Source organism: Clinocottus analis, unplaced genomic scaffold, assembly GCF_023055335.1.
Source record: "Clinocottus analis isolate CAN_PGR_092001 unplaced genomic scaffold, fCliAna1.0.p SCAF_8, whole genome shotgun sequence".
Taxonomy (NCBI): domain Eukaryota; kingdom Metazoa; phylum Chordata; class Actinopteri; order Perciformes; family Cottidae; genus Clinocottus; species Clinocottus analis.
In genome coordinates, this window is record NW_027176240.1 from 18,957,351 (window position 1) to 18,969,135 (window position 11,785).

General features: G+C 43.3%; 1 protein-coding gene and 1 long non-coding RNA gene across 2 annotated transcripts in view; one reads left to right on the forward strand and one right to left on the reverse strand.

The window, feature by feature from the left end:
• Window positions 1–715: 715 nt before the first annotated feature.
• LOC137779736 (uncharacterized) lies at window positions 716–2,068 on the reverse strand. The gene is made up of 3 exons (XR_011077085.1): window positions 2,010–2,068; window positions 1,486–1,586; window positions 716–1,318 (listed from the first exon to the last, which is right to left on the reverse strand). It is a non-coding gene; the product is annotated as an uncharacterized lncRNA (long non-coding RNA).
• socs5b (suppressor of cytokine signaling 5b) overlaps window positions 1,240–11,785 on the forward strand; it is a 33,923-nt gene continuing 23,377 nt past the window's right edge. Inside the window, exons 1-2 of the mRNA XM_068567905.1 lie at window positions 1,240–1,604; window positions 9,293–11,001. Of these exons, the coding sequence (XP_068424006.1) occupies window positions 9,312–11,000 (1,689 nt within the window). The 5' untranslated portion in view covers window positions 1,240–1,604; window positions 9,293–9,311 and the 3' untranslated portion in view covers window position 11,001. The remainder of the gene's footprint in view (window positions 1,605–9,292; window positions 11,002–11,785) is intronic.

Consider the following 11,785-nt stretch of genomic DNA (forward strand, 5'->3'; position numbering starts at 1 on the left):
ATCTATCCATCCATCAATAATAATAAATTAAAGTTTTTTATATACATAGTCTTCTCTGGAATTGATGAAAAAAATCCAGATATGCACTACACCTCACGTAAGTATTCCAAGAAGTCTCATTGTAAAAACAATGCTTGTTATAAATAGTTAGGCATCTTTGGTTAAAGACATGTTTCTCATTTATAGCAGAGCTGATGTGTTACTGTGGCTTTGTCATCCGTGCATTGTCTTACTGATCCAAGTGAATCTCATCATGCTGAACAGAGTAAGTTATGTGGATTGGTTTGCAGATGACACAGCAGCGATCTGGCAGGAGTTGACTAAAATAGTGTGAAACACTCCTGGGCCCTAAACGAATCTGTGCAAATGCAATTATCTTGCATTTCCTCTCATGAGCACAAATTGGAACAGCAAACTCTGACATGTAAAAGTGAATGTGTTCGGACTGCTGGTGATTTCCACTATGAACTTATCCTGGCTTCAGCTAACTATTTGCATTACTCACACCACTTCCACTTCCCATTATGCCTTGGTCACATGCTCACGAACGAGCTAGCTCAAGGAGATGACCTCATGTGTGGGTGCGAGGCGTTATGAACAGGTGTTTTTTTTCATTTTTTTAAGATTCACTTTGGTACAAGCTACATAGTTACTGGCACTTGAGGCCCACAAGCGTCTCAGCAAGTGTTTGACTTTATTTCATAGAGAAGGAACACATTTATTATGCCTTTTTTTTTATGGACAATCGTTGTTCTGTGAAAACATGGAGCTTTCTCAAGAAGGGGTCTTGCCTTGGTCAATTGGTAAAACAAACCTTGGGTTTAAAAATATTGGGAAGGAAAGGTGCAGGAAATAATGTGAGAAAAGTACAATTAGTGTAGAATTATATATTTTTGAATCTCTACAAAATGAATTTATTGGGAATTTAACCTGCATTTCTTTCGTCCTGGAGTTTCCCTCACTACTAAATACAGAGACTTGCTCCTGGTTCTCTCACCTGGATGACATCAGTCCGTAAGTCAGTTGTCAGGCCTGGCCGTAACACCACCGGCATCAGTTTGCCTCTCCACGTTTCCAAATAGCTGCCAACGGAGAGCCCCCCCATCCTCCTCTCTTGTTCATTGGTGACACGAGACGTCCATCACGCAGAGCCAGCGAAGGGGCATTCCCTAGCCGCGTGTTCTGTCGGAAATGGCATACTTTTCCCTCTCTTCCATTGGACTGAGCCGCTGTCAGTCGGCTTCCCTCACGGTCGACACCGTCCGCCTCCCAGGCTGAGATCCGTCCGCCTCTGCTGAGATCGCCGTCATATTGGCTGCTAGAAGCAGCAGTGACCACGGCAGAAAAAAGAAAGACCCCCACCATGTTGAAGAACGGGTTTTTGTGGCGTTCAAAAAAACAATTTAGCATTTTTAATATTTTTGATCAGTATTTAACTAATTCATTTTGAAATATTTGGGATGATACTATCAAGTATCCGCTTACCTGCAGTGCTTTCATCCAAAACCGTGGTCCACAAGGGGGATCTATGCCTGACTTCTCTTAATAGCCATTTTTTTGCAGACAAAGAGAGCTGTTGAATAGGGCTTTCAAAAGGCACAAGGGTAAGATATGAATTTGAGAAACAACCCACTACTTGTCATTCATGTGACATTTTTCTGTTAAACATATTCAAGCCACCGAGCACCACTTGATTTATTTGTGTATTTTTTGAGTCGCTTCCCCCCCAAGCTAACACGCTAACAACGCTAGCTGGCTGGTTAGCCAAAGCTAACTAAAACGCTTGAATCTCCTATTCTAGGAAATGCTAACTGTTAGCCATTTTTGACAGCTCGTAAGCCTTTAACCGCAAGTTAGCGAAGCGGTCTGCATTTAGCATTACAGTAGCTTATAGCCGTTGTCAACCAATAGTGGGCCCTTTTAAATATGTTTGCTGGCTGAAAGCACCAAGCCAACCTGGCAAATTTGAGCCGAGTTAACGGTATCTTTTCGGCTGTAGCTTCATTTACCGGATCGGCTGTGGATGGTTAACGTGTTAGCAAGTCCGCTAACGTGGCTGGGATCAAAGAAAAGTGGGGCCTCCAGAAACGAAAAGGCCTCTCAATCGTTTCTATATAGCAGCTATAATAACGGTATAGCGCGATAGTTTTGTCTTCTATTGGCATTACGTTGGTCTTACTTTTAATATATCAATGTATCACTAGTACCGTTAAGCGTTATGAGCTTTATATTCGTCAATCTATATGATACATTCATAAACGAATAGTGTTAGTACTGTTATTCTAGGGATGACTTAACATCACATCGAGAGAGTTTGTCTTGAAATGAAGGTTCTGGTATTAAATGCAAGTTCTGGTATATTTTTTCCAGTTATTTTTTTACTAATGTTAGTTACTTAGTTTTCGGTTTGACTTAATTTTTTTTATGAACTACTCAGCGCGAACTATGAACAAAAGGGCAGAATAACTGCATTGTTGATGCACTGCCTATCAAAAATACAAAATTGTTTTGCAGGTGTTATATTTTACTGTGGATGTGCTGCCTCTATTTTAAAAATGTATGCTTTTTGCCTAAAAAATAATCATTCTGCTAAAAAAAAAAAAAAAAAACTAGACTCTTTGTTATAATTTTTTGAATAAAAGTTTTAATAATCACTGAGGTTTTAATGATAGGAATAATCAGTGTGATTTAACTAATTTACTGACGCTGTGTGGCTTTCTGCCATGCCACACATCTTTCAAAATGCAAAACGCTGCAAATCTGTCATTACTCTGATCTGGTCTGAGCAGAGAAGGCCCTCTCTTAGATCAGTATAATCCCAGGAGAATGGGTGTGTTGGCTGTTGGAGAGCAGAAGTAGCCTAGTTCAATTTCAGAGCGGCTGTAAATGGTTGTGGACTGGATTGCACTGTTGGTGTGGCCATTGTTAACAATGGCAACAGTAGTAGAGAGTTATATTGTGACAACACAATTTTTAAATAATCAATATTGAATGAGCTGAGCAGAGTTCATTCCAGGCCCGAGTGGTGTTTCGCCTGCTGTATTCATGGATTTTGAACTTGTAGTTTAGAATATTACAGGCATAAGAGCAATAATAAAATAATTAATAATAAAATCTCATAAAAAAATCCTGCTACATATCCACCCCGCTGGCGTCTGTTTTGGATCGCTCCAGTAGTTTCTTTGATTTTTAATAAGAATGTAACCAGGTCACAGGCCAGAGTAGCTAACTGGCACTGGCTACTGGCAATTTTCCTGACATTTGTAATAATTCACATGCTTATATTCATTCTACACCACCTAGCACTCTGCCTCTTTTCTTAACTTTGGAATCCTTGCCATGTATTATCAATTGGCAGTGAAGCCACCTAGATGTGTACTGAAACAGTCTGACAAGAAAGAACATGTTTATTTTTTCTTGTGTGTAATGCTAATGTGCTAAAGGTATGTTAGCTAGCATGCTTTCTTCTGTTTATGGACCTTGATTATTATTGCTAATACATAATTATTAAATTGTGGTGACAGTCATGAAAATAAAGTTCTGTTAAGCATTCTTGGGTACAGTTAACTAAGTTAAAAACTTCCATCTTTAGTCTGGGGCTGGTAAGACTTTAAAACGGCAACAAAAGCTTTGACAAATGAGATAGTTGTTTTTATGTTTTGCTTTCTAAAACCAGATTGGCTAGACAACACGTTCAATTACATTCTGAGCCATGTTGCCCCTTTGATGAAACCTGTGATTGCCTGTCTTATGTTAGGCAGTTCGCGGCCAAAGTCAAAACTTTGCCTATAATGTTAATAGTCAGTTACTTTTAGATCTGTAGATTGTAGATCTATCTATCTATATATCTATATATATCTATATCTATAGATATAGATATATATATATAGATATAGATATAGATAGATATATATAGATATAGATAGATAGATATAGATATATATATATAGATAGATAGATAGATAGATAGATAGATAGATAGATAGATAGATATATATATATATATATATATATATATATATATATATATATATATATATATATATATATATATATATATATATATATATATATATAATGTGTACGCACGCACACATTATGATTACACACAAGAAAAAATAAGCATGTTCTTCATAAAAATGAATTTCAGGGAATATCAATCATTACTTAGACTGTGTAGTGGCGAGCAAGAACTTTTGGACTGAACTTTTTTAATTACTTGACAATTTTTCTGATGCAAAATAATAGTATAATTAAGGTAATATTCAGTGTTAAGAAAATTCTCACAATTGAGAACAAATTTTGTATTTCTTTTTACCATTATCAAATTAGCCGGACAAGCGGAACGATTAATAATTTAACAACAGCCATGATGATGAGACCACATACATATCCTTAATAACATACCTATTATTGAGGTTTCAGATTTCAACTAACTAAAACTTTGCCTATGTGCACTTCAGTGGCTGATGTGTAAATGCAAATTACTTTATTTCGAGACAGGGTTTGGTTTGTCCATTCTGGCCTACTGTACAAGCATGACAGCCGGCTCTTTTTCAGTTGATTATATACACTAAAGAAAGCATCATTATTATTATTATATTCCATTTCTTTCAATAGTTCCCCCTAAATGCTACACACTGTTCATTTTTAATTTAAATCTTGAATAACATCTTATTAGTTTGAACTTGGCATGTCATGTTTGTGCATCCATGGGACAGCTGAGGTTCCATACACTGTGGAGACTTGCTTACATGAGGAATAATCATAGCCTGTGCTGTGGGCACAGTGCCAGTTGTTTTCCATCCAGCAGGAATGGTACAATATAAACTGTTATTTACCATGATGACGTGTTGCAGGTTGAGTTCACCCAAACTTGTCAGCTCCTCTCACCTCCCACGCTTTATCGCTTAATGCCATTTAAGTAATTGCTTAATTTTTTTATATTTAAAACATACATTTTTTTATTCAATCGTGCATAGCAATACATCATTTTAATATACATGAAGTACGGATGGGAGACAAACCACAGCAACACAACATATTTGTTACAGCTTTTTTTTTGTAGTTGAATGTAAACTTCCAATGCTGTTAGGTGACGAGATGTCGTCTTTTGTGATGTATAAAGGGGGATGACGCAGATGTCATGAGTTTGTTAATGATACCCAGGGCAAATCAACTTAATCAGTCACGTGCTTAAAGACCAGTCTGGTTTCCTGTGCTTCCCAGAACCCTGTCTCTTGTAGCTGACTGTGCAAATCCATAATGTCCTAATAAACATTACAAGGCAAACTTCACTCTCTAGGCAGGTCAACATGATGTCCGGTAATTGGATAGTTGCCTTTAGCCCAGAGGTAGATGGAAATGAAAAGTATTAGGTGGGAGTAAGGGAGACAAGCAACAGAGTCCCACAACAAAGGAGGTTGAACCTCCTTTTGTTGTGGGCCATAACTTAGTAAATGGCACATGTCTGGTATTCTGAGTATGATCAAAATCATACTGACAAGTTAAGGATTTCAATATTCAACAAAAACACATAATTGGAGTGCATGTTTTTATAAAGTACAGTATCTTGTGCCGCTTCCATTGATTTGGTCATAATTAAGTGTGACTTCAGCTGCATGGGGTCAAAGTCAGGGCTCATGTAATTATTGTTTAAGTTTAGAAAAAATGTTTGGACATTTTCAGAGTTTACAATGGGTGTGTATGGCACGGCATGTTCTTCGCTAGTGTGGAGCACCAACTGACAAAGTGAGAGGAAGTGACAGAAACTGATAAAGAATTGGCTTTAATGGCCATGTACATTCTCATATACATGGAATTTGATGCCGGATTCTGCGCTTCCAGCTTCTTTTCAATCTAGATATAAAAGATAAATGTAAAGAGAGACCAGAAAAATAAGACATTAGGAAACAGTAAACAGTACTCCAGAAAGTGCAGGTGTAAGTGACTGACTAATTTTTCAGTTGTTAAACAGACTGACAGCCAGTGGGAAGAAGCTGTTCCTGTGTCTGGTTGTTTTGGCGTACAGTGCTGTGTAGCGCCTACCAGAGGGAAGGAATTGGAACCGCTTGTGTCCAGGGTTTGAGGGATCTGCTGTGATCTTTCCAGCCCGCTTCCTGACTCTGGAGGTGTACACGTCCAGGATGGAGGGCAGACTGGAACCAATAGTTCTCTCTGCAGACCTGACGATCCGTTGCAGTCTGTTTCTGTCCTGTTTGGTGGCCGATCCAAACCACACGGTGATGGAAGAGCAGAGGACAGAATGGATGATGGCAGAGTAAAACAGGATGAGCAGCTCCTGAGGCAGGTCGTATTTCCTGAGCTGGCGTAGGAAGTACAGCCTCTGCTGGGCCTTTATGCAGATGGTGTCGATGTTGGAGGCCCACTTCAGGTCCCAGGAGATTGTGGATCCCAGAAACCTGAAGGTCTCCACCGCAGACACAGTGCTGTTGTGTATGTCGAGGGGGGGTGTTGTTGGGGGGCTCCTCCTGAAGTCCACCGTCATCCCTACAGTCTTGAACTTGTTCAGCTCCAGGTGGTTCTGACTACACCAGAGGACCAGCTGTTTAACCTCCCGTCTGTACGCAGACTCGTCACCGTTCCGGATGAGGCCGATGACCGTTGTCGTCTGCGAATTTACGGAGTTTAACGGACGGGTCCCCAGAGGTGCAGTCATTGGTGTAGAGGGAGAAGAGCAGTGGGGAGAGGACACATCCCTGTGGGGCGCCAGTGCTTATAATCCGGGTGCTGGATGTGATTTTTCCCAGCTTCACCTGCTGCGTCCTGTCTGTCAGGAAGTGTGTTACCCACTGACAGGTGGGGGCTGGTACGGTGAGCTGGGAGAGTTTGTGTTGCAGTGCCTCCGGGATGATGGTGTTGAATGCATAGCTGAAGTCCACAAACAGAACCCTTGCGTATGTCCCTGGGGAGTCGAGGTGTTGCAGCATATGGTGCAGTCTCATATTGATTGCATCGTCCACTGACCTATTTGGTCTCTTGTAGTTGGTGAGTACTTCTAGGCCTCTCCAAACTGACGAGGGGTCGTTGGCTGAAAAGTTTTTTTTCCAGCTTTTTAGCGTAGCTATTCTCATCTACTCTGATCTACCTCGACTGTGGTAACATGCATTCGAATTACTGGCTTAATTGGAATAAAATCAAATTATCCCTTTCATGTAAACACTTTTGTTCAAATAATTGCGGTCCGACTAAGATCCGATTAACACCCCTGGATAACTCGATCCGACTCGGTTGATAATTCGGACATCGCGGCATGTAAAAGGTGAATTGGATTATGAACTGGTCTATGCGTCTTTGCGTGTGCTCGAGATCCCGCCGCCCTCCTCCCTGTCAGGTCGTGACCCGGAAGTCGAAAGAGACGATAAGTTGTCACGGCCGGCAGAAACAAACAAACGTAAAAGTCGGATTACAAGCCGATGCTACCTTCGGTGGGTGTCCCTGCTGTAGCCAGCTAGCGCTGCTGCTAGTTCCCTGTTTGCTCTACGCTAGCTCCCCGACAACCACCAAAGGTAGTGGGGTTCTCTCCATTATGAAGATTGAAGAGGTCAAGCATAAATGTAATGAAAACAGCACCACCTATCGTATCGGAGCAGAGGACGGCAGATGTGTTAAAGTCTCTATTAGTGTTGTTTAGGAGTAGTGGCTCATCTATCTTGTTTGCCAGAGAGTGGACGTTCGCCAGATGAATTGACGGGAGCGCAGTTCGAAATCCGCGCTGGCGCAGTTAAACGAGTGCTCCTGCGCGCTTCCCACGTCGCCGTCTCCGGTGAATTCCAAGCAGAGCCGCTGTTCCTCCAACCAAAATCTCTTGAAAGTATTCCAGTTCGATGGAAAACGGTAAAAAAGTTTGACCAGTGTATTGACGGAAGTTTAAGAGTTCCTCACTGCTGAAAGTGATCAGGGAGGGAGAACAGGAAACGAGACAAATGAACAAAAAGAAAAAGTACGAGGGAGCGCAGTACCGAGTCTGCCATCTGCGGCGCCAACTTGATGAAGGCTTTTGTCTTTACTCCCACAATTTTCACTCTTCATACACCATTGTTGGATAGAAACATTGGAAATATTGTGCTTGTGGTACACATGCGTCGTGGAATCCAACAAACGTTATACTTTTTTTTTGTCAGCAAGCCTGAAAGCAGCATGAAGTTCGACCAACTGCTCCACTAACAATCACAGTTCAGTCCTCCCTCCCCTCTGCGCCTAAACCCATCGACGTCATGACAACGACCTGTGCCCCTCCCTGGCGCTGCCATGGCAACCAAAGAAAAATGAACAGCTGTCAGCTGACCAACCGCCAGTCTCAAGACGCTCACGCTGGTTTCAGATTTCCATACAGTATGAATTGAGGTCTTTGGCAGCGAAAAACATTTAATATTTACTTACGGCAGTAGTGCCCACACTTTCAAAATTTCTTGCGAAATCTTCGAGTATTATCCATTACTCGTCCATTGCACCAATTGCAGTTTTCTTGGCTGATTTACAATTGCTTTGCAAAGAACTACAATTGACGGTATACACAAACATTTGTGTAACTTTCTTTCTCACGGAAACTCAAAATTCAATGGTGTATTTTCTTAATAAAACGCATTTTTGTAATTCACTCTTAGGACATATCTAAAACAAGACTTGCAAAGTATTTGTTTTGGGATATTTTGCATATTGGCAAAAGTTATTCAGCCATCTACTGTTTGCTGCAGTTATGTAGATTTATAGAAAACACCAACTAGAGACAGTGTCTGAACTTGGAAAAGAAACACTGCGTTTTAGAATCATTGAGTGTTTTTTACATGTATTTTTATAGACCACCTGCCTGTGGCAACTTGTTTCCCCTTTTTTGAACGCAGTTCGACACTACTACTACCAAATCCTTGTCAAACTAGTAATGAATCAACAAAATACATGAATGTGTATGTTTATGTACATCTGCTGCTGTTTACAAGGAAAGTTCTTGGTCAGGTCTAGACTGGCTCTGTAATACAGTACATACCAGCAGATCAGCTGTGAGCAGATCCTTGGTTCATTTATAGCTGTGGCCTTGTGTCCCTGCATGTCTGCCTGGCAACTCCTAACTCCGCTGTTCCAACTACTCAAGCTCAGCCACCTCTAACAACTATAGCCCCATTATACTCTCGCCACGTCAAATTACTAGATACATCGTAGTGTTGGGAATTTTAAATCTAGGACACTCTTTGTGCAGTTCGTGCGTTGGTGTTAAATGTAGGGGCCAATTGCTGTTGCTAGATTTCTAATTGTTGTCTCCTGTCATCTTCAGGTCCCAGGGGCTCCTGTTGATGAATAAAGTGGGCAACATGTGGAGCAACCTGAAGAGCAAATGTCAAACACTCTTCCACAACAACAGTTCAGGAGCCAGTGAAAGTAGGGCTGAGGCTGATGTCGTCCACTGTGTGGTAGATCTTGGCCTCAATGTCAGCTCAGGTGAGGCACATGCATCAAGCGCCTTCAGCTCATCACAGAGCCTCCTGGCGGTGCCGATGGCAACGATGGAACGCCACCACCATAACTGTGTGTCGGACACCCCTCAGATAGTGGAGATTACGATCGACAAGGACACTGAAGATGTGCGAGGGGGATCAGGGGTTCCCATGGGCCGGAGAGACTCCTATTCCCGTCATGCTCCATGGGGGGGCAAGAAAAAACACTCATTTTCCACGAAAACCCAGAGCTCTTTGGAGGCAGATAGGCGGTCTGGGCGCCTGCGGGGGAGTGGGAATCGTAGGGACAGGCGTTACGGGGTCGGCTCCATCCAGGAGATATGTGACTCTGTATCTGGAGGACGCAGTCTAAATGCTCGATCATTGCGCCAGCGGCTAAGCGATACAGTAGGGCTGTGCTTACCGCTACCCACTCGCCGACACTCCCGCTCATCTAAGAACCCGGTCACCTCGAAGCGGAAGATTCACCTGACGGAGCTCATGCTGGAGACCTGCCCCTTCCCGCCAGGCTCAGACCTTGCACACAAGTGGCACCTGATCAAGCAACACACAGCACCAGTCAGCCCGCATTCCTCCACTGCCCTGCTGGATGCCTTTGACCCAGCCCACCCATCTCCAGAGGACGAGGAGGAACGTCTGCGCGAGCGCCGCCGACTTAGTATCGAGGAAGGTGTGGACCCACCACCCAATGCACAGATCCACACACTGGAGGCCTCAGTATCGGGCTCCTCGCTCTACAAACTGGGACCAAAGATGGCTCCTGGCACAGGAGAGGCCTCTGGGGAAGACCGGGCCTCAGGAGCCGTTAGCTCTGTGGCCACTGGATCATCAGGGGCCTGTGGGCCGGTGTTGGGGGCTGTAGCATCAGCCCAGGACTGTGACTCTGAGGAGGATTTGACCACCCTGTGTCTGCAGGCCCGGAGGCCCAAGCAGAGGCATGCTTCTGGGGACGGTCACCAGAGCAAACAGCAGCCTGGCCCCTGGAAGGTTCACACCCAGATTGACTACATTCACTGCCTGGTGCCGGACCTACTGCAGATCACAGCTCTGCCCTGCTACTGGGGAGTAATGGACCGCTATGAGGCCGAGGCACTGCTGGATGGACGCCCCGAGGGCACCTTCCTGCTGCGTGACTCAGCCCAGGAGGACTATCTCTTCTCCGTTAGCTTCCGCCGTTACAACCGCTCACTGCATGCCCGCATTGAGCAGTGGAACCACAACTTCAGCTTTGACGCCCACGACCCTTGTGTTTTCCACTCTTCCACCGTCACGGGACTGCTGGAGCACTACAAGGACCCCAGCGCCTGCATGTTTTTTGAACCGTTGCTTACGGCACCTCTCCATCGGACCTTTCCCTTTGGCCTGCAGCACCTTGCACGAGCAGCCATCTGCCGCTGGACCACTTACGATGGTATAGGCTCTCTGCCGCTGCCCCCTGCCATGCAGGACTTCCTAAAGGAGTATCACTATAAACAGAAAGTACGAGTTCGCTGGCTGGAGAGGGAACCGCCACTCAAGGTCAAATAGGGTGGGCTTCTTCATTGCCTGTACACACTTCAGGAGGATTATTGAACTTAAAAACAAACAAAATCCTCAATAGCCAATTAGACACTATACTGATATGGCCCTCTTTCTGGCGAGCAACAGATTTAAATATAACAAGCTATACAAGATTCATTCTAATCTTTGTTTTCGTTATAACTTGCATCACAGAAAATACATATGATTATATTTAGAATACAGCTGTCTGGCAAGCACATGTTTTTGTGTCCAACAGGTTTTATTAGCAGGGAGGGAAGGCACAAATATCAGTTGTCTTTCTTTGCCTGCTATGTGCTCAATGTCTGCCTGATTTCACAACGTGTGTGTGCTTGCTCGTGTGTGTGTCTGTGTGTGTGTGGGAGGAGGAGGGGGGGGAATTTTATTTGCATTGCAGTCAGAGCTTGTCCCATGGATGGAGATACATGAGGCACATTCTTTGCACTCACAAGCATCAGCTAAACCAGGGACAGATTCTGAGAGGGTCCAGGAAGTACATCAGGGACATGAAGTGCTTTCTCAGGACTATAGATTAGTCCTATTTTAAACAAAAATGTGTTTTTCCCCCTGAAACATTAATGGTGGATGTGTCCCTTTTAGTGAGCAAGTGGAACGCGTCAACTTTATTCCCACTGTATGTCAGCACTTTCAAAACCGAATATTTTCTGACAATCTGTCCCCCTAACAATTCTTGCCATAGCTGCAGTTGTCGCATCTGTCGAAAGTTTTTCGTTGGACATATATTCACACAGTTAATTTCTCCATGTGTGCAA